We start from the raw sequence: 24,058 nt of genomic DNA on the forward strand, positions 1-24,058 counted from the left end.
CCCTGGCTGTTATTCTGGAAGATACCAGAACCACTGCAGAAGTCTGAGCTGAGGTATGACATAATTTGACTGGTATTTTAAAGACATCCACCTGGCTGCTATGTTCGGCATGCCCTCTGGAGGGCCAGGGTGTAGGCAGGAAGCAGAGAAGCCCGCAGGAGCTTATGTCAACATCTATGCAAGAGATGGCACTGACTTGACCCGGGAAGGTAGTGCTGGAGGTAGGATCAGCGTTTGAATTCTGGGTATAAATTAAAAGGAGAAATTGCAGAATATCCAGTCAGGATGGATGCATGGTGTGAGAAGATCCATGGGTGTGAGTGTTTCCTGAAGATGAGGCAAGGTGGAAGTGGGGACAACAGTAATATGTGTGTGCGTGTGTGTGTGTAATAATGTATGTGTGGTAATGATACATGTGTATGTAATGTGTACATGTGTGTATGTGTCTTTGATGTGTGTGTGTGCAATAATGATATGTGTCTTTTGATGTGTGGTAATGTGTCCACATGCATGTATGTGTCTTTGTAATGTGTATGTATGCGTGTGTAATGTGCGTGTATGTATGTGTGTATGTGTGTGTGTATGTGTGTACATGTGTGTATGTGTGTATGTGTGTGTGTATGTGTATACATGTGTGTGTATGTATGTGTGTGTGTGTGTGCGTGTGTGTATGTGTGTGGAATGCGTGTGTATGTGTGTGCGTGTGTGTATGTATGTGTGTGTATGTGTGTGTATGTGTGTGTGCATGTGTGTATGTGTGTGTATGTATGTGTGTGTATGTGTGTGTAGGGAGTTGAGGCATGAAATCATTATTTCTATTGTGCTCATGTTCAGTTTTATAAGCTATTACACAGCAATGTTAAAATTTCCAGTAGCTAATTGAATAAATAAGTGTAGTTTAGGGGAAAGGCATGGGTCCCAAATACAAATTTTGAAGTCATTAGCATGAGCCTCTAATCCATTTTCTCATTCTTCTGTCCCCAGGAAAGAAGGAAAAAGATGACCTGGCCTCCTTGTAAACATGTGAATGGCATACACATACAGCACATTTCCTAGAAAAGAGGTCTAAGAGTTTGGATGGCAAATGAATGAGAATCTCTGAATTTATGGGGTAAGGCTCTCTAGACAGTGTCATAAGCTGTGCAATTATCAGAGGATACAATGACGATATTTCATCAAATAATGAACGATGAGACAGTTTATGTAATGGAGAGATTGCATGTGAGTGATTACTACATAGCTTTCTTAGAGGCTTCACACGTAAACCTTGCCTAGAGCACAGCCCCAAATGCCAAGGAAGGACCTGAGGAGGCGACCTGAATGTCCCCAGGTCCTGCCTGAGTCTCAGGATTACCTGCATCCCTGAAATTATTCGTAAAGCTCGACACTAGGTTAGATCTATGACACTCTGACCGTGTTATGAGGTTAGATGGGATTATCCAACCTCTGCAGGGAATGTGAGAAAACGCCAGCAAAGGAGACTGAGAAGCAGCAGCCTATGAGGCAGGTGAAAACTGAGGAGGACTCAGGTGTCCTGAAAGCCAAGGGAACATATCTCAAAGAGGCTGCCACGATGAGCTGTGGTTGGAGTTGGGTGTGTGGCTACCATTGCGGTCTTGACAAGAGTCATTTAGTGGAGTCATGGAGCCAAAAGCCTTCGGAGTGGAGTCCAGAAAGACTAGGAGGAGAGAAATTCAAAGAAGTGAGAATGGACACTTTTTTAAAGGAGTTTGCCTGAAAAAGGGAGCAGGGATGGGGTGGCCATTGGATAGGACTCTGGGGTTGTGAAGGATTTTTGAAAATGGAGAAATAATGATATGATACTATGCTGAAGGCAGGACTGAGACGAGGAGCACAGATGGACAATTTAGGCCAGAGAAAGAGCTCTGTCCTTGAGTAGGTTGGAGCAGGGGATCTAAAGGATGTGTGAAGGGTTGGCCTTCAGAGGGAAGGCAGACATCCTTAGGAGAAGGAGGCCCAGCTGAGAGCTTAGGCCCAGGTGCAGACAGGCAGAGGGGGTACTGGGATTTGAGGAAGAAGAAAGGTATGAGTGACGAAGGAAGGGGAGGGTGGAGGAAGTTGGTATCACTGCTGGGCAGCACCCAGGCCCCCTGAGGTCAGAGATGACGAATTTAAAGGAAAACTCGTTTGTTTCTCTGCACAAACACTGAGCTGCAAAGGCAAAGTACAAAGAACGATGGATTTAAGTTTGGTTGGAGTTTTGCCGGAATTGTAAAGGGAAGCAGGACATCTCTCAATCAGCTCCCGCATATGACTGTGAATGATGTCACGGTGATCCGCCAAGCCTCTCTCTCTCAGCTCTATTCACCTTCCACATATGACTGTGAATGATCTCACAGTGATCCTCCAAGCCCCTCTCCCTCAGCTCTATTCACCTTCCATATGTGACTGTGAATGATGTCACGGTGATCCGCCAAGCCCCTCTCCCTCAGCTCTATTCACCTTCCACATACGACTGTGAATGATGTCACGGTGATCCGCCAAGCCCCTCTCCCTCAGCTCTGCACCACTGAACTGCTCAACCTACTTTTTTGTCTTGACATGTCCAAATCCTTCCACATTGAAAAACAAACAAACAAACAAAACAAACAACCCCACACTTTTAATTGTAAATATCACATAGAATAAGCTTAATACATTATAAAGTGACCAACTTTTTAAACACTATCCAGGCCAAGACACAGAACTTTACCAGGGCCTCCTAAAGCCCTCCATGTATCTATTCTCATCATAATACCTTCACCCCTTCCTAAAAGACACCATGGTTTTTGTTTGTCTGTTTTGTTTTCTTTTCTTTTTTTTGAGTTGGAGTCTTGCTCTGTCACCCAGGCTGGAGTGCAGTGGTGCAATCTCGGGTCACTGCAACCTCTATCTCTTGGGTTCAAGCGATTCTCCTGCCCCAGCCTCCAGATAGCTGGGACTACAGGCACCTGACACCACACCTGGCTATTTTTTGTATTTTTGGTAGAGACAGGTTTTCACTATGTTGGCCAGGACGGTCTCAATCTCCTGACCTCGTGATCTGCCCACCTCAGCCTCCCAAAGTTATAATCAACTTTCTTGTTTTTCTTTATCACTCAAGGTTCATTTCTAACACTACAGTTCCTTTGGTCTGTTTTAAAGATGTGTTGTTTAGTCCATCACCCTCCACTGTCTTTTTTCCTTGCAATTTATTTGTTGAAGAAAGCAGGACATGTGAACTATAGAGTTTCCCAGTCTTCATTTTGCTGATTGTATCCAGTGTTGCAGTTTATAATGCACCTTGATAATTTGTTTCCTATAAATTGATAACTGGTCTATAGGCTTCATTTAATTCAGCTTCTTTCCTTCCTTCTTTCCTCTCTGCCTACCCCCTCTCTTTTCCTCCTTTTTTCCTTCCTACTTCACTCTCTTCCCTTCCTCCTTTTTCCCCCTCCCTCTATCTCTCTGTCCTCCTCTTTCTCCTCTTCCTTCTTCTTTCTCTCTCTCTGTAATATTACTTCATAGATGGTGTTTTGTACTTCTATCAGGAAGATTATAATGTCTTTCTCTCTTTTCAAAATGTTAAGCAGCCATTAACATTCAGTAACTAGATTAATTTATTGGGATTGAAAAATGATATTTTAATTCAAACATTCCTTCATTTATTAGTTAGAATACTTCTACTTTTGGTTACCCGGTGATATTGTTTGAACAGGAAAGGCAAGCTAAAATATTTGATTCTTCTTTTTCAATGAACATTTATAAACTCATAAACTTACACATATTATGTGTTAACTGTGTTTTAATCTAATGCAGTGATTTTTTTTCTTGAAGCACAACTATCTCATCCCTGGCCAATGGTAATCCTATCAAGTTGACTTTCCATAACATGAACCTGACACCACTTAATACCTTCTTCACTATCTGCTATGGAAAATTACTCAGGTTCATCTTATACATTTCCTGCCCCAGACCAGGAGTTGCCAGCTTTTAAAAGAAGCACTGCTTCTTAAAAATTTCAAGACCATAAATTGGGTGCTAGGCATGTTCAGTGGTCCTAAGTTAGTCATTATTTCTAAGTCCTCTCAGTTCTTACTTTGAAGGAGAGGTATCTCAGAACTACAAGGTTTTTACTTAACATGTTCTATTTTACATCTGTTTCTCCCTTTCTTCCACACTGGTTCTCAAGAACACAGAAGATGACATAATTACAATATTCCATAATTGCTCATTTGCTTTTTCTCACATTACACAATTTCAGAATAACAAAACCATCACTGTGCCCACGATTTCTAAAAACTTCAAATATGTTTTCATATGCTCTACTCATTCTCCCACAAAATTTTTAAAATAATTGTAATGTATCCACACTGCTAACACATGTGGCCATTCCAAACTACGCTCTCTTTCTCTTAGCCTTCATGTTATCTTCTACACACACACACACACACACACACACACACACACACACACACGCATGCAGGCACAACCATCAGTCCTTATGTTGATGGTTGATGTTTCCCCAGTAATTTTGATTGCTTGATTCTTGTTCTCTAGTAAATTCCTCAGGAAGAGTTCCTGGGAAATATATTCACTGAGTTCTTCCATAGTAACAGTTTATTTAGGGCTTTTATTCTTGATAATGAGTTTGGCTGAATAAAAAATCTTTATATTACACATAGAAGGAATATATGGAATTACAGTTTCTTACATTGTACATATAAGGAATATACAATCCCGATATATTATACATACAGCGATTGTATATATGTATATGTGTATATATATTCTTGTATATATATTTCCCCCTTGAGTATCTGAAATCTCTTACTTCATGTTCTTCCGGCATAAAGTATTATGGATAAGCCTGAAAACACTGTTTTTTTTCCCCTTTGTAAATTAATTGCCCTCTTTTGCCTAGATGCCCAAGGAATTTTTTTCATTTCTTTAGAATCCAGGAATTTTATTAGAATATATCTTGGTGCTGGTCAATTTTGCATCAATTTTCACAAGCATACTGTGTCAGGAAAGTTGTACTGAGTTTAGTTTTTAGTATTCACTTTGCTCTGTTGCTTTGATGTTTTTCTTATGTCATTCCTAGTATACATATATTGGATCTTCTTTACTTCACTTCTAATTCTAACAGCTTATCTCAAATCCCTTTTTAATTTTCTTATTTGTGTTTTTTAGAATTTTCTTCATTTTTCATTTTCTATTTCTTTTAAGACAATATCTATTATATGTATTTATGTAATTTCCTAATAACTTGGTTCACCTTGAAAAGGTTATTTCGGCTTTCCTCTGATTTGGGGCATTCTTCCACTGTTCATAAGGATGCTATTTTGTTCTTCATTCACTGCATCATTTTAATAACCTTGTATGGGACTGAACCTTGCTTCTTTTCTGTTAGAGTTTTACCTTGTTCCTCTGCTGTTGCTCAGTTTTACATGAAATTAGTTCTCCTGCAATTTTACAAAGAGGTAGAATGCAGAAAAGCTGTGGACTTTTCTCTTCTGGTGTTTTGGGCAGTGTTCAAAAACATGGGGGCTTCCTTTCTGCAATCTTACAACTCTGTTATCCCATTTTTAACTAGACTTTCTCTTTCCTTTTTTTCTTTTCTATTCTGAGCAAATTTCTCCTCAGTGTGGGGCTTTGTCCTGAGAGGGGCCTTTGGCGGGGTAAATCTGGTGACTGCATGAGACCTAAAGTGCTCCAAGCCCTTTAAACCCTTATTACAGACTTTTGCACTCATTCCTCTATCCTTTTGTGCATCCACACGCCCTGAGTTTGGCATAGTATCTTGTCAATAGTTTGTAGACAGTAAATAACTATAAATTAATAAAATCTAACTCCATTTAGTGACAATTAATTAAAGAATTCTAATAAGATAATCAATAGCAATGGAAATTAATAACAGTAACTCAATATTATGTTACCTACATAATTATTTTAAATTAGTTGCTCTTAAGTAATTGACCATTTTCTCATTTGACAACAAATCACCTAGTCTATTTAATTTAGTTAGGTAATTTTATTATTATGACAATAGCTTTTATCTAGGAAGAAGTTAATCTATGGAGAAAGTCCAATAACAATTTAGAAATTCTTGTTGACTACATTCATAGTGGTCTCAAATGTTGATGGAATTTTAAAAATTATGTCCCCCTTTCCATTCATTAGCTAGGGAATTTATTAAAAATTATTGTATTTATTCTGTTTATGATAAACTCAAGAGCATTTGAGTATATAATTCCTTTTTCAAAGGAAGACAAATATTTTAACATATGTGCCTGGGAATTTCTGTTGATGAAAAAGTACACAAAATACCTGAAATATGCCTACTGAAAGTATTACTTTTCAAAATTAACATTGTGACATTTATAAGAAAACACTGACCTAGAAAAAAGAATGTGCTAGTATTTGTAGAAAGCTTAATATACTAAGGAAATAATTTAGTCATGTAATTATATATCATTAGCTAAGATCCTTACTTAGTTACCTTCAAGATACAATCTATACTTTCCATAATCCTTTTAACCATTTACTGGGACGAGGTTGAAAGTACATTAATGGAGAGTCGTGACAAACTAGCACTAAGTAATACAGAATACTGTACCTCAGTATAAAACATGTGTGATAATGGTAAAGGAACTAATAAATCTACCCCAAGTGGTGGAAAGGAATAAACACTGTTCCCTTGATATTCTTGCATTAGTTCCAAGGGCTTTTTAACTTATCAATATAGAATCGCATTTTATAAACAGCCTAACTTGGAGGAATGTGATTAATTTATAATGTGAACTGGGTTTATATAGAGTCCATCCTCAACTGAGCTCAAGAGTGGAAATTATCTAAAAAATCACTCATGCATGTTTTGTCTATGGAATGCCCAGTGAGCGTCTGTGTGTGTGTAGAGACGCTAATATTTACATGTCAAACTATATTGACAGTTTTAAGTTATTATTAAAAATAGTTTGCAAAATTCTAGATATGATTTCATAAAGTGAATAATCCACAGACAACTAATTTTGAATTGATTGTACAATATTTGTGAAAATATTTGAAAATAAATGTAAATATTCACAAAGAATACTACTATGAACCCAAGGAAAACAATACATGTATTTCTCCTGTATTTTATCAGATTATAGCAAAAAAATACATTTCATTAGTATGCGTTCTGTAGGTAGAATCTTGACTCACTGCTATACTTTCTATTTTATTTCTTTGGGGAGGAAATTATTCAGTCTTTATGTGTATGCTCATGGATTCTCTTAAGAACAAAATCTATTCATTTGAAAGCATAAAATTCATAGAAGTTTCAATAAACTCATGTTTTAAGAATTTCAATCATGGGTCATGGGAGAGTATAATGAAATAGATATTGTATTTTGTTGGTCTGCAGGCAGTTAGGAGACCTGCATTTGGGTAGAAAAGTGTTCTACAATGAAGGAATGGTTGCAAGTTCAAGCCCCAGAAGGGCCAGTGAACTTCCCCTTTCTTGCTGACTGTTGGCTGCATGTTAAGTACATTAAAGGCACATGGGTGGTCACCTGAGAAGTGTGGCTATGGGGGAACCAAACGTAAACATCCCCCACCATCGAAACACCATCCAAAAGGCCTCTCCTCTGTAGGAGGGGACAGGCTGCTTCACTAGGACGCTTAATTTGCATGCTTTCATAGGAAAAGAAAATCTAATTTTAAAATCTGCAAGAAATGTGAAGTACAGGGATCCTAGGTAAGACTCAAGCCTGAGAGAAATGGCAAATGTTCTGTCAAAATGAGTCAATGCTTGCCAGCCATCCGGGAGCTGTGTGGCCCCCTTTGAGGTCCTCCAAGCTAAGGAGGTTGATTTTGTGCTGTCATGGTGTTTCCCAGAGTATCCTTTTGGGGGCACTCAGGTACAGCTCTTGGGTCTCCTTTGCTTCCCCACACCACTCCATAAATTCTAGCTTTTGTTACATCTCAGCCAAAAGCACTTCCGGGACTCCCTCCACGGGCTTTTCCCTCAATCACTCCTAGAGCAGAGGGGTCCTGATCAGGCTTCTGTTCACTGAGCTACTGCTGTGTACCAAACCACAGCACCAACACTTTGCTGCTCGGTAAATTCTCTGTCCACTCTGTGAAGTGATGGATGTGGCCCTGGACGCCACAAAGAAGTGCCATCTTTTGCTGACATCCACACAGGCAGGAAACCCACAGTGCTGCATTAGAACTAAGGCTGAAACTTTCAAGACTACGCTTTCCACAATACCCAGCTGCCTCTGTCTCTTATTCCCTTTTACTAAAAAAAATTCAGTCAGGCACAGTGACTCATGCCTGTAATCCCAGCATTTTGGGAGGCTGAGGTGGGAGGATTGTTTGAGACCAGGAGTTTGAGGCCAACCTAGGCAACATAGCAAGATCCCATTTCTACAAAAAATTTCCAAAAAAAATTACCTGGGCATGGTGGCATGTACCTGTAGTCCCAGCTACTCAGGAGGCTGAGGTGAGAGAATCATTTGCACCCAGAATTTCAAGGCTTCATGAGCTGTGATCACACCACTGCACTCTAGCTTGGACTAACAGAGAGAGAATTTCTCAAGAAAAATAAAATAAAATTCAGTTAACTATTCCTCTGTCATCTTTTAGAAACTAATGAAAAATAGTTTCCTCTTTGGATGAAAAAAACTATAATAACATCATAGAGGAACATCAGCTTATGATTTAGCCATTTCTTCTTGCTACGCGGACAATGTTCTGTTTTCTATATGCATTAGAAATTTTTTTCAAAAAAGAAGCACTCCTTAGATTGTCAGTAATCTTCATCTTCCTTTTTTTTTTTTTTTCATTTGCAGGTAATTAGTTTGAGAGCATCTGTGACAGTCTAAGTGGTGGCCCCCATGGCACTGCTGTTTTTCTTCTCTATTCTGTTGCTAATAATGTTTTCTTCATCCCTGGACACCTGTCAGCTACTGATGAAGTGAACTGGCTCAAGAAAGGGCTGGACCTTGTTAATTGCATAGAAAAAACTATCAAGATGGCTGAAATCAAATGCAAAGAGGCAACATTAAACAAGACCTAAAAAAATTTTTAAAAACCCAATAAACAAACAAACAAACAAAAAAACAAGCAACAGACCATATCTGGAAGTACAATTTATGATTTTTTTTTCAGGTATTTCAGGTAATCCAATGCCAAAAAGCATCTCATCTTCTAGTGGTTGTGGAATCTTCTGGAAAAGAGATCCAAACCAACTGGCTTCCTTGTCCCCTCTCCATGTGTGACACGGAGCTGCACCCACTGGAAGGGAAGGACTACAAAGGCTGTTTTCCTCACAAGAGTTCCTACAGTTGATGTGACTTCAGAGACTCCTGTAGACTATGTAAACAGGGTGGCAAAGCGCCCTGTCCTGATGGAGTCCACTGCAGAAAGCAGGGTTGTCTGTGGCTGTAAATTATTTCACTCTTTGCTCTTGTCCCAGAGAAACAGCTTTAGGTAGTACCTAAATCTGCAAATCCAAGAGCCTTGTCCCTTGGATAAAGAGCTTTGCCTCTGTCTTCCTTGAAAGGAGCTGGGGCACAAGTCACTGCCACCATCCTCCTTCCTGGCTCCCTGGGTTTTTTCTTTCCCTGAATTCAGTATTTTCCCCTCTCTTCCTTCTGCTCATCCTCTAGAAGCTCTTTGTCCAGTCCTGAAGCAACTGCGATGGTTTCTAGGTGATTCTGAGGGAAGGGTGACATGTCATTTGTCTGGAAGTTTTGTGTAAGGCTACGGGTGTGGCAGTGAAATGGGTTAGCTCCACTGAGCATTTAATGACCCAATTAGAACTTGGATGACTCAAAATATTTTTAAAAATCATCTGGATTGTATTAGATGGCTTCATATTTATAACTATCTAAAATGGACAAGCCCCTAACACTGAGGAGGCCTTTTGGGGTGAAGACCGAGAAGCTGCCTTAATGCCAAGGCACGCCTGAGCACAGGTGAGAACAGCCAGGTGCTCTGGATGTCCACCGACGTCCCTCCAAAGATCATCACAATGCATCCCTCATGCCCCACATCATCACTTCAGAGGCTCAAGCTGCCCATCATTCTTATCACCCAAACTCTCAGTCCCACATGGGTCCATACGTTTCCTAGTATCAGCCAATTTCCATGCTTCCCTCTCTCCTAAGCCCTTTTTCTGTGTCCCCTGAAATCCCTGTTCATGATAAACTAACTCCCCTGTATAATCAGCCTTTTGAAAGGTTTCCCTGTCCACACTGACTTAACTGAAACTGATCCGTCTCCCTTGCAACCTTTTCAAGTGAAGACTGCTTTTCATTTCATGTTCATATCCTTCAAGGCCAGAGGTGAAGCTGGTTGTCCCCTGGCTCCTTAACGACACCCCTAAATGCTTGGGTTCCTCTCCCTTGCAAAACCCACCACTCCTTTGAGACCCATGCTTCACCCTCACCTCCTCACTGCTGCCCCCTGATCTCCTGGATGCAGCCCCTCATTCTTGGGAGACTGCAGCTTCAGGCTGTTCTCACCTTTCCTCCAATTCTTGTCATTATTCTGGGGACTTGCACTCCTGTATGAATAAGCCACCATCAGTCTATTCTTTCTGTTTTACCTTCTCATCCTGCTGACCTTTTTTTCATCCTTCTATTCTCAGGATCCATCCCCAGGCCCTGTCATCCTGAGAAATTGTACTACCTCTGAAATTCCAATTCCAAATATGTCTCTTTCCAATGATCACCTCTTATCTTTCTAAATCTTTTGCTAAAGTATGAACACTGTTTAAATTCTTCAACGTCATCAAGACTTCTAACTAAATGGCCCCATATTTCCTCTCCAGCATGGGCCTCTCCAAGCCCACCTTCCTTCCTGGTCTGACAGCTTCTGTCATCCACCACCAGAAGCATTGCCTGGAAAACACAGATCTCCATGGTCCTCTTTATCTGAAGGCAAAATCCCAGGCCTGGAAAACGTTGCCTCCACCTTCCCTGGGTGTGCACCCCTGCAGCTGAACACAATGGCACGATGGCTTTCTCTTAAATAACTGACCACAAACTTCAAATGAGCCTTTACCACTTCCTCAAGATTGTATTGTGTTTCTCTAGTGACATGTTTTCTCTTCTTTCTTCCCCTCAACCCTCCAAAAAAAGGGGGTGAAATAAAAAAGATGAAATGAGGATAGTTACAAAAGATAGGAGATAGAAGTTTTTTTTTGAGACGGAGTCTTGCTCTGTCGCCCGGGCTGGAGTGCAGTGGCCGGATCTCAGCTCACTGCAAGCTCCACCTCCCAGGTTTATGCCATTCTCCTGGCTCAGCCTCCCGGGTAGCTGGGACTACAGGCGCCCGCCACCTCGCCCAGTTAGTTTTTTGTATTTTTTAGTAGAGACGGGGTTTCACCGTGTTAGCCAGGATGGTCTCGATCTCCTGACCTCGTGATCCACCCATCTCAGCCTCCCAAAGTGCTGGGATTACAGGCTTGAGCCACCGCGCATGGCCAATAGAAGTTTTTAAATAGCAAGGGTAAGAAATATTTTCATAAATGTTGGCAATAGTTATGATAATTAGTAGAATTAAGATAAGAAGTGAAATAGTTATAGAAGAGAGTGAATTTATTACTTTTATTTGGAGTTGCACCAATTTTTTGGTTCCTAAGACCAATGTAGGTAGGGCCTACCTCTCTCCAGCCATCCATACTTTATATTTCACTGAGGAGAGGGGAATCATGGCTGATGTCCTGACGTGCTCAACAGATGTTTCCTAAGCATATTCTAAGTGTCAAGTACTCTTCTATGTGGAAGACACAGCAGTGAAAAATGACATCTGCCTTCATGGAGCCATCATATTCCATCTCTCCTCTTCACATCCCTGCAACTACGAACACGCCTGCACCTGCACTTACCCTCTCCAGCTCTGCTCACAACACAGAAAGTGGCCTTCCTCCTGTTAGGGGCCGATTCCTCCCTCTGTGCTGGATCTGAGCCCTTCTTACCTTCCAAAGTACTTCCCTTCTTCAGTTCTCGGATCTCTCTCTCAAATCACCAGGTAATTCATCTCTACGGAGTCCTTCCTGTGAGTGTAAAACAAGTTCTGGCCCTTCAATCTTTAAAGAACGGTCTTGTGGTTGCTGCATTTCTCTCTCTTCATAGCAAACCCTCTAGAAGGAATTATCCTCCCCTTCTGTTCACCCTTCATCCCATAAAACTATGGCTCCTGTCTTTACGCATCCCCCAAAACTGCTCATTATGGTCATTTGTGATTTTTGCCACGATGCCACAGGTGAAGGATTCTCCCTGGCTTCATCTTCTGCAACCTCTCAGTAGCATTCAACACAAATCACCATTCCTCCTCTGGAAGGCCCGCCTTCTTGGCTTCCCCAATACCATAAATCGCCATTCTCCTCTGGAGGACCCACCTTCTCGGCTTCTTCAACACCACAACCGCCATTCCTCCTCCGGAAGGCCTGCCTTCTCACCTTCTCGGCTTTTTCAATACCATATGGCCCTGGATTGTCTTCTACTTTCCTTGAGGTTCCTTCTTGGTCTCCTTTGCTGTTGCTACTCTTTACCCAATTTCCAAACGTTGGTGTTCCTTAGGGTTCATCCAATCATGGTCCCTCCTTTCTTGGCTTCTCCTGAGAATCCCCATGGATGTAAAATATCCTCTACATGCTGGTAATTCCGAAGTTATCTCTCCATCTCGGACCTCAGGTCTCGTTGTCCTCCAAGCTCCCACTCACACATCCAAGACTTATCTCCTTCTCCATGCTTCAGGCATAGCAAATGTGTTCAGAATTGAAGCTCACATCCCATGCCTCTGATCTCACCTGCTCCATTTTGCTCATCTCCGTCGAATAGAACTTTCAAACTCCTTCCTTTCCCTGGCCTACAGCCAGTCAGTCACCAAGTCCTTGAATTCTCCCTCTCAAGATTCACTTCTTTTTGTCTCCGCTGCCAACTGTCTTAATCCAGAGCCTCTCCATATTGCAACAAGACTGACATACTCAAAATGTAATTTGGATAATGCTAGCCCCTTGCTTAAACCTTCAAGGATTTCCCACTGAACTCACAACAAAACCCATATGCTTAACCCTGGCGTCCACGGTCCAGGTGGCCTTCATCTTTTGGCACTGTCCCTCCTGCTTGGTATTTTCTAGCCACCTTGGTTGAATTTAGTGTCTTGAATAAAGCAAGCTCTTCACCTCCTTGGGGGCACTGGATATGTGCTTTCCTCTGTTTGGGATGCTCTTCTGCCCACTCCCATAATGATAGCTCCTTCAATAGCTGGTGTCACCTCAACGCTTAGTCTCAGGGCTTCTCAACCACCCCTCATCTAAAGTAGGTGACATATCTATTTGTTTCTATCCTAGCATCTATTATGATCAGTAACTGTGACTTCCTCGTTTACTCTTTTATCCGACACTAGCACAATGCTAGTACAAGAAGGTATTCAATACATTTTTGTTGAATGAGTAAAGGTTATTTCCATAAAATTTTGGTGATTCAACCTAAGGTGGAGGAAGCTGGTATAAATGGAGGTACTTCTCAAATGCAATTGGTCCAAAGGCCCTGCAAACCTTATGGACTCCAGACATCACACCTGATTTCTGTAGGGCTCACCTAGAACTGCAGAGTGACTTTAGTTTCCTATAATGTGATAATGTCTTTGCCAAAGAATTTGGACTAGGGGGAAGGAATGTTGAAAGGTGCTATATGAATATGAATTGTGAACACAAATCAGAGAAGGGGCTAAGAAGCTAATATAAATGTATTATTTTAAGGAGTTTATTTTTGTTTCGGGAAGGCAATGACATATAGTGTTTAATTTTTAATCCAAATCTAAAAAATCAAGATACCTACTAAAGATCAATGAAAACAGAAAGGAACCACATACAAAGAAATTAGAGGGCTGCTGTGGGTCTCTGCCATCCGATAATGAATTAGTAATTAACCAGCATCTTTGTAGGTTTTATCAACTCATTTTCTAAGTGAGTATTATACTTATTTTACTGTCTATTTTGTTGCCACTCTGGAAAGCTGATTGTAAACAGCGTTTGAAATCAGAGAAGCTTTAGTATAGCACTTAATATTTGAAACTTACTTGGCATCCTATTTATTTACAAATATTCTAAGAGATGATTGAGCTTCACTCTCCCTTGTCTACAGAAAGCTAAGTTAGAGAGACAAAAATGATTTGTCCAAGAATGCTTGTAACAGACATTAATATAAACATTTTATTTGATCAAGTGATGTCAGTTGCCTCAAGCATCCAGTGAGATCCCAAGAGTTTCACCAGCTCCTGGAGCAGCTGCCCCCACCGCTGGCAGGAATGCTGGGGACAAGAGCTCTCTGCTTCCTCTCGGGAGACTCATTGCCACCATCTGCCTAGAGGCCAGTAGGTCTTGTCATGAATAATCAGAATATAAATGTTGCTTACTGAGATGCCCTGTTCATGTCAGTCACCAAAGAATGTCTGACTCCTGTGCCATCTCTCCAGGCTGAGCCCCAAGCTCCACATCCACTCTGTGTATCCTTTTTCCTACCACATATTCCAGCTGCCCCAAACCCTGAGACCCTTCCGCCGTGCTTGGGGGACTCACGGACAATCAGCAGTAACTGCCCCATAACTGCAATCTGCTTTCTCAATGTTGTTCTTACATTCTTCCCTAACTGAAACAGGCTCGAACCCGAGGACACTACTTCGCCTGCAGCACCCTCAAATGTTTTTGCGACTGCACTCCCAGTACCATAAAGCATTGCTCTACAGCGTTGTAAGGAAAACATTTTCCCTTTCTCCTTTTAAAGCCCTCCAACCTTCCATTTCAACCCATCAGCCTACACCATGCACTATTTCCCCTTCTGCAGTCAGCTACTGACATCCACTTCTCTCTCTCTCCCATTTCTCAAATCTTCAGTTTGCAATTCTGGAAGATCTCAGTGGGCACATGGGTGGTACTCCCAACTTTCTGACTTCCCAATTCCATGACCTCAACTTCTCTCGTCACCTTGTCCTCCATCTGAAATCAGACACACAGCCTCTCTAGGCATCCTCTGACCTTGTTGGTGCTGACTATGCAGCTCCTCCACAAGCTCAATGTGAAGTCTTTCATCCTTTGGCCGATGCCTGTTTGTCCAGTTCAACCCTTCTAGTATTCAAATACCGAAAATTCTTCGAGCCACTGGTGTCTGTAACCAACTTTCCCTATCCTCTCTCTCATCTGGCTTCTCTGCTTGCCCAGCTGAAGTTTCATGGTCAGTCATGATCACTCCCTTAGATTCACCCTCAGCTTACTCTGTTGTTGTAACACTGTAAGATGAGATCCACCCTCAGCTTCTAGGCCTCCCTCTTGTTTTTGTTACATTTCGATGGCAAAACTTCAATGCCAGTGCCTTTTCTGCGTCTGTGCCTACACAGATGAGTGTGTCAGAAAAACATCCGGGGGATTGACCTCATTCCAAATTCAACCATTTCGCAGGTTTATTCCCTCCGCACCCTCCTAAATGACAATTTCATTATCCTCTCCTGACATGGTTTCGCCGTGTCCCCACCCAAATTCTCATCTCAAATTGTAACTCCCATAATCCCCAAGTGTCAAGGGCGGGACCAAGGGTGGAAGCGATTGGATCATGGGGGTGATTCCCCCATGATGTTCTCATGATAGTGAATGAGTTCTCATGAGATCTGATGGTTGTAACAACTGACTGGCATTTCTCCTGCTTGCACTTTTCCCTCCTGCAGCCTTGTGAAGAAGGTGCCTTGCTTCCCCTTCACCTTCCGCCATGATTGTAAGTTTCCTGAGGCCTCCCCAGTCATGTGGAACTGTGAGTCAATTAAACCTCTTTCCTTTGTAAGTTACCCAGTCTCGGGTATTTACTTATAGCAATGTGAGACCAGACTAATACATCTCCTTTCCCTGTAAAACTCTTCCCCCATCTTTACTCTCAGCTGATGACCTAGCTTCCTGTTTCACCAAGAAAAGAGAAACAAGCAGCAGAGCTCTTACAGAAGGTTTACCATCAAATCCAATTCTCATATATCTGTGCCTGCATATTCTGCACCCGCTACTGTTACCAGGTGGAACTAGCCACTCTCTTGTCCAAGCCCATGCCTACATCTTACATCTGAGGAGATGATTACTGTTGGTTTCTTTCCTTACTAATTACCCACTGACTCTAAAACAAAAATGGAAACAATCTGCAAACATTGGTACAAGTTCGAAGAGAAGGCTCCACTATCTGAGCAGAAATGTCAGGGTAACAACCAGTGATTCTTGCCGTAAGAAGTCTTAGGCTTGTACCGGAAAATGGCTGTGAGATCCAGGTGTCTTCATAAGTAGTTATGTTTGGGAGAGTCAGTTACCGACTTTTACCTGCAATATGCGATGACTGATTTCGCTTGTATTTGAATACACATTTATGCCCGCTATTCTGGAAACTCACAATAGAAAAAAATGAAGGGAGTGTCCTGTGATTCTCTAACTCCACGATGTGGAAGTGATTCCAGTTTCTTATCCTCTCCTAACTAATCCTTTTGTTTTTATTCTCATATTGGAAATGGGCAGTTTTACTTTGCCACATATATACAGCAATCAAAAACACACAAACCAAAAACTCATTGATGAAAGTGAGCTGCCACATCTCTATTTGCATATTTCCTGGTCAAAGTTGGCAGAGACGATCTCTAGGAGTAAAAATAAATAACACTGGGCTGGGCGCGGTGGCTCACGCCTGTAATCCCAGCACTTTGGGACGCTGAGGCAGGTGGATCATGAGGTCAGGAGACTGAGACCATCCTGGCTAACATGGTGAAACCTCATCTCTACTAAAAATACAAAAAATTAGCCAGGTGTGGTGGCAGGTGCCTGTAGTCCTAGCAACTCAGGAGGCTGAGGCAGAAGAATGGCCTGAACCCGGGAGGCGGAGCTTGCAGTGAGCTAAGATCATGCCACTGCACTCCAGCCTGGATGACAGAGCGGGACTCCGTCTCAAAAAATCAATCAATCAATCAATCAAATAAAATAAATAACACTGGAAATTAGGTCAACCAACCTTTTGCCAACTCTTTAGTGTATTTTAAGGATAACTTGACACCTAGATTTAACATACTAATACAGAGTTCGTAGTTCCATATAGGGATCAAGAAATGTATTTTTAAGCAGTCCAAACTATATATGTGTGTACATATATATAATATTTAGCACCCTGAATTATTTACTTAGCATATCTATTTAAATTATGACATGCCTCACTGAGCACAACACAGCATTTAAATAATCCACTTTCAATGGCCACCCTTGGTATAGATGTCACATGTTCCTACCCGTGTACAAAGAGGCTGTCATGAAATACAGATAACAAACACACAATACAAAAACCTGGTAAAAAAAAAAAAAAAAAAAAAGAAGGAAAGAAAAAAGCTCACACATTCACCCACAGACAGCAACTCAGCAATGTCTGTGACCATCAATCTCTCAGGCATAATTCATCTCTGCATGTATTTGTTTGCTCGTCTGCCACGATGCAGTGCCTGCTTCCTGCTGGAGTCTTGAGATGAAACACACTGGCAGATAGCAGATGTAGCAATTAATAACCTGTCAGGTCTGATGGATAGAAGAGGAAAAAAGTGTCCTCACACATATCTCCACCATGGTTTTCTTCCCCATTTCAGGGCGCCCAGGGTCAGGAGACATACTCGGCCTCCCTGGGGAGCCCAAACTGTCTCATTAGCGTCTATCTTTCATGGCAGTCTGATGCAGCCTTTGAGATGCTCACTCACCTGCTCTTCTCCCAGAATCCTGAAGTGATGGAGCTCTTTAATCAAGGAGTTGGGACAGCCAGCTGTTGGAAAGAAGAATTAATCACAAAAATGTCATTTTCACTCTGTGTGGTTATATGTTCTTACATACAGTTATGACTATCAACCGCCAGTGTTGCCTTTTGGGAGGACACAGATGTGTACCTGAAAAACACACATCTAACCAACCACAAAAAAAGCCAAACCTTCAAAAGAGCTATGGCCACTGCCTGGCCTCCAACTGCACCTCTTTAGAAAACAGTTGCATGTGACTCTAGCCAGGCCTTCTCTCCCCTCTGATTGTGATCTGGCCTTAGGATATCATGCCACTCCGGTTCTTAGAAACGTGTCCAGCATGTCACTGGTTCCTCACATACAGCCAGGATTCCATGGGGCCAGAGTGGGGGAGTTGGTGACCACAGGCTCTGACTTATTCATCATGTCCTGTTTGCTCACCCTTAAGGCCAGGGGCCTGCTCATGGAGAGGTAAGACCAAAGATAGGGTAGCAGGACATCCATTCTTTGGAGGGCTCAGCTGGGGGTTAGTACCTTGCCTGGTTTTGTCAGGAGGCTTTGTGAAGACCTATTAGGTCCTGTGTTTAAGTTTGGAAAGGCCATCTTACAGAAGGACCAAGAGACAAGGACCAAGAGAGAAGGCCCCAGCAATTCTGGTGCCCATCACTTTCTTGTTCCACCCAATCAATCCAAGCCCCTTCAAACTTTCATATTTTCCTTCTTCAGTTGTAAAACGAAGTAAATAGATTAAATAAATAAATGAATATATATATGTATATGTGTGCATTTGTGTATATATATACATACACATATACACACACACATATATATACACACGGAATTAAAATACATGTATAAAATATAATTATATAATTATATTTAATGTATAGCTATGAGTTATATATTTTTACATAACTCATATATAAAAATTATATATGTAAATATATAATTTTATATAATTATAAAATTAATATAAAAATTGGCCTAAATATATATATTTACATATAATAATATAATATATATAATACATATTCTATGTAAAATAAAATACAGTTGACCCTGGAACAACATGGGCTTGAACTTTGTGGGTCCACTTATACACAGATTTTTCTTCTGCCTCTGCTACCCCTGAGACAGCAGGACCAACCCTTCCCCCCGCTCCTCCTCCTCAGCCACCAGCTGTGAAGACAATGAAGATGAAAACCTTTATGATGACCCACTGTCACTTAATGGGTAGTTAATACATTTTCTCTTCCTTAGGATTTTTCTTACTAACATTTTCCTTTCTCTAGCTTACTTTAAGAATACAGTATATAATACATATACCCTATAAAATATGTGTTCATAGACTATTGATGTTATAGGCAGGGCTTCTAGTCAACAGCAGGCTATTAGTAGTTAAGTTTTGGGGGAGTCAAAAGCTCCACATAGTTTTTTGACTTCAGGGATGTTGGTGTTCCTAAGCCTCACACTGTTCAAGGCCCAAATGTATAGATACATACAATTTAGGCCAGTATATGCTTAATATCATTTAAAATGTGTTGCATCCCTGTCTTTTCAGTAGAACTATTCCTCGATATTAGCTTGTAGTGATTTATACTATTATTTTTTTGAGTCAGGGTCTTACTCCAGGCTGGGATGCAGTGCGTAATCATGGTTCACTGCAGCCTTGACCTACTGGCTGAAGGTACCTCTTGCTTCAGCTTCCTGAGTAGCTGGGACTACAGGTGTGTGCACTACCAAGCCTGGCTAAGTTTTTTTTTTTTCCTAATTTTTGTAGAGATGGGATCTCACTATGCTGTCCAGGCTGGTCTCAAACTCCTGGGCTCAAGTGATCCTCCCACTTCAGCCTCCCAAAGTGCTGGGATTATAGGCATAAGACACTGTAACTGGCTCATTTATATTATTCTCTCCAGAAACAAAATTGATATAAAAATCTGTTTCTTTGAGATAAGACCTATGGATTACATAATCTATTAAACTTCCTATTAAGGAAACTGGATTGTATACAGAACATATCAACTAAACGATGGAGCCATTTCTCATATTCCTCAGCATTGTGATGTGACAGTGGTCAGAAGCCCTGAGAGTGTTTGTCTGGGGGAGAGCAAGCTGAGGACTGAGAAAACCTGTATTCACACAGATGAAGGTACTCACTGCAATAAAGATTAGATTTGTACATTGTTTCAGAGAGTAGGATTTAAACCAACAGAAAAAATGGAATAAATTGTCTTATAAGATAGTTACTGCAGGTTTTTCAACACACACGAAATGGATACTTATGCAGGATATTTTAGAGAGGAATTTTACTGGGTATGATGATGAATTTATGTGTCTACTTGACTGGGCTAAGGGGTGCCCAGATAGTTGATAACATGTTATTTCTGGGTGTGTGTGTGAGACTGTTTTTGGGAGAGACTGGCATCCGAATCAGTGGACCAAGATCCACTCTCAGCAATGTGGGCAGGCATCGTCCCATCCACTGAGGGTACTGAGGGTCTGCACAGAACAAGAAGGCAGAGAACGACGAATGCTCTTTCTCATCTAGAGCCTTAAAGATCAGATTTCCTGGTTCTCAGGCCTTCTGACTGCAAGACATACATGACCCCCAAACCTGCCGCCCCTAGTTCTCAGGCCTTCAGACTGAGACTGAATTAGACCAAAAGCTTTCCTGGTTTTCCAGCTTACAGATGGCAGATTGTGGGACTGCTTGGCTGCCATAATTGTGTGAGCCGTTCCCCTAGTAAATGTCTTCCTGTCTCTTTCTCTTTATAGATCCTATAGACAGAAAGGTCCTGTTTCTTGGGAGAACCCTGACTAACACTGAGTTCATTCCAATTCCAAAATTCTATGGCCATGTAAAATGCTGGAACATAGTTTTAGCCTATATTATATAACATTTCATACTTTGAGAAAGTACTTCATAAATGTTTACTGAGTAGTACAAAAGATTATAAAAATGTGCATAAAATTTAAACACAAGTGTAAACAGGTGATCCACCAAGAAAATAAATAAAAATCCTGGCCAGGTGTGGTGGCTCACACCTGTAATCCCAGCACTTTGGGAGGCTGAGGTGGGAGGATCACGAGGTCAGGAGTTTGAGACCAGCCTGGGCAATGTGGTGAAACGCCATTTCTACTAAAAATACAAAAATTAGCCAGACGTGGTGGTGGGCACCTGTAATCCCAGCTACTTGGGAGGCTGAGGCAGGAGAGTTGCTTGAACCTGGGAGGTGGAGGTTGCAGTGGGGCAAGATTGTGCCACTGCACTCCAGCCTGGGCGACAAGAGCAAGACTTTGTCTCAATAAGTAAATAAATAAATAACCCAAGGTGAATATTTTAGTAGAAAACACAATACATTAGCTTCCACAGGCATGTCTGGTACTGTAGAGAAGGAAAACTAGATCCTACAAGTGAGAAACAGATGCTTGAGCTTGAGTTGCTTCTCCAACTAGAGTCCATGGAGACCTGCAGGCTGGAGATTCTTTTTGAGAAGTTATTCATTTTGGTGTTGTTATTCTGATGATTACCTAAACGATAGTAAAAGTGTATACTCTGGAGCATTTGATTGGCTTCAATTCAACCAAAAACTGCTATGAAATTCAGCCTCAAGTCAGTTCCTGTGCTTTCGATCTCTTTGGGAGCAAGTCATCGTAGTTGAGTTTGCTGAAATAAATGAGAAAGGAGTGGATAGAATGCAAGGGAGGCTTCCCCCATCAATCACGTCCCATGGTCTGGGGGTGAATGTCGGAAGGGTAGAGTCACAGGAGAAGTGGTGGGGGAAGGGAGGCAGCCCGCAGCTCAGGGTCCCAGGCCTGCTGAACTGGAACGAATCTGGGCCAACCCGTCAGGGCCCTGTTTGGATCCCAAGCACTGCTTTAGTGTCGGTAAAATGATGGCCTCTGCCGTATTAAATTGATAGAGTCCATCAGAATATTTTGGTCTTGTACTTTCACTTATACTTAATTGATACGTTTTTATTTGGGCCTTCTAGTTGTATAAGCATAAAGTATTTATAGCTCAGTTTATATCTAGATGCATTTAAGCCATATTGTCTTAAAAATAATTTCATTCAACCTTGGGTGTTTTGGAGAATTTTTTGTTTCTTTACAAGTGGTCTTTTATGTCACTCAAACTTGAGAAAATGGCTTTGACTTATTTTAATCCTGGGTAAAATAAGAAACAATATTTTAAATTAGCTTATCTTCAGAATTTGTATTCTGGCCGTCTCCTAAGATACAAGCGAAAGGACTGATGTTGATGATAGCTCATATATAAACATCTTTCACAGAAGACTACATAATTACTTGAAACACCTGGTAGGTTCAAAAAAACCACCAAACAAGACCAGACACAGCGTAGACTTAGATGAGAAGAGCTGGAAGGGGTCAAGATATTTAAGAAGACCGTGGACGGCTATCTGCAAACTGTGCTCATCACAGGAACATTAGTATAGGAAATGGCCAGATATAAACTCAGTGTGAAGATGGGGCTTAAAAATAACAAAACTAGAACTGCAAGACAGGCACACAGAATGCATTCATGTAGGGAGACAGGAAAACGTTAGTGGAGGGGGCGGAGGTGGCAGGGAGGAAAAAAATGGGCCTGACGAATAAAAACCACAGTACTACTTCTGGATTCGGAGCGACAGAGACCATGTCCAATCCTTCCATGCCCTTTAAGCATCACCTCCCTCACATATGGGTTCTTCTGCATTCATTTTTGGTAAATCTGCATTGACTCTTAATGACCGCATATTATTTTATGTAATGAGTATTCCTTACGTAATACGTGAGTAAGTTCTCACATGATTTTTTCTCCTTTGGGTGCTTGATGGGTGAAACGGGTATGAAACTCACTGCTTTTCAACTTCTGAGATTCAATCTTTCCTCATTGTGAAAAGTTACAAAAATCACCTCCAGAACTCTGACCTCTTTATTGTATCTCAAAGATTCCCGGCAGCATCTCTGAGACTCTAATAGAAGTGTTTGGACATCTACTGGCACTTAAAATATTTGTATATGCCATATTCTGTCCTCACTTTTCTTTTTCTTTTTTTCTTTTGAGACGGAGTCTCGCTCTGTCGCCCAGGCTGGAGTGCAGTGGCGCGATCTCAGCTCACTGCAAGCTCCGCCTCCCGGGTTCATGCCATTCTCCTGCCTCAGCCTCCCAAGTAGCTGGGACTACAGGCGCCCGCCACCTCGCCTGGCTAGTTTTTTTTTGGTACTTTTTAGTAGAGATGGGGTTTCACCGTTTTAGCCAGGATGGTCTCGATCTCCTGACCTTGTGATCTGCCCATCTTGGACTCCCAAAGTGCTGGGATTACAGGCTTGAGCCACTGCGCCGGGCCTCAGTCCTCACTTTTCTTAAGCACAAGGTTCTCCTTAAATTGTTATTCTGGCCTTTCTAACATGGGAAATACTCTCTTTGCTCAAGAAAACAGAACACAAGAAATAGAGTAGTGTTTTTACCTATTGACACTGTGTTACCTTTCTTGATAAAAGCCTATTCTTCTCTATCTTTTCTCTCTTTTCTTGTCCTGGATTCCACTTTTAAAGCCCATCCTGCTGTCCTTGGCAATTTAAAAGAGAATTTCACCTTGTTCCGGGCTATCCTCATGCCATGCTCACAGGTTTATGTTCTTCTGTTGTGTTTTTTCTCCAGTTATTAAACCCCTCACTCATCTCTTGCCTGTGTTTTCTACAAATCTGAGCTCATTGGTGTTCAATGAATACCAGCTTTTTGGTATTAAAAATGAATAAGAGAATTTGTTAAAAAGCATGTAAAGACAGGATTGAATTTTTTTTTTTTTTTTAAAGACAACGTCGAAACCGGGCCTTTTATTTCAATTAGTATCTGTAATCAACATTTACTTTCATTCTGTTGCTATACCTTAAAGGTCATTTTATCATCTAACTGGGAAGCTCCTCAGTGAAAATGCGTCACAAAGTTGTGTAGCATTTCCACAAAGTCACTGACAGCTACTGAGAAAAAGCAACCCAAAACAAAACAAAACAAAACAAATACCTTTGAGAGGTTAACTGAGCCACAATGTTTTCAGAAAGCTTTTGGTGAATTTCCTCAACAATCATGCTGTAAAGCAGGGAAAACTCATTTGGAAAATATATTCCATTGAGAAGCATTAAAAACCACATGAGTCTTCAATCACTATTTTTGCTTTTAATTTCCTTGCAAATCATCACAGGAGCAATTGTGATATCCTTTGGGTTCAATGGAAAATCGTGAGCACCCAGGCTTGGGATAGAAATGGAAATGGATTTCAGCTCT

At 41.3% G+C, this 24,058-nt stretch overlaps 1 protein-coding gene across 4 annotated transcripts in view; it reads right to left on the reverse strand.

Moving 5' to 3' along the window:
• The window catches only part of PRKN (parkin RBR E3 ubiquitin protein ligase), a 1,413,696-nt gene that overhangs the window by 234,902 nt on the left and 1,154,736 nt on the right, over positions 1 to 24,058 (reverse strand). For all 4 annotated transcript variants that reach the window (XM_021936901.1, XM_017957438.1, XM_017957437.1 and 1 more), the window contains one exon: positions 17,737 to 17,798. In XM_021936901.1, coding sequence (XP_021792593.1) covers positions 17,737 to 17,798 — 62 coding nt within the window. The remainder of the gene's footprint in view (positions 1 to 17,736; positions 17,799 to 24,058) is intronic.

The sequence above is a fragment of the Papio anubis genome, chromosome 6 (assembly GCF_008728515.1).
Source record: "Papio anubis isolate 15944 chromosome 6, Panubis1.0, whole genome shotgun sequence".
In the NCBI taxonomy this organism is placed as follows: Eukaryota; Metazoa; Chordata; class Mammalia; order Primates; family Cercopithecidae; genus Papio; species Papio anubis.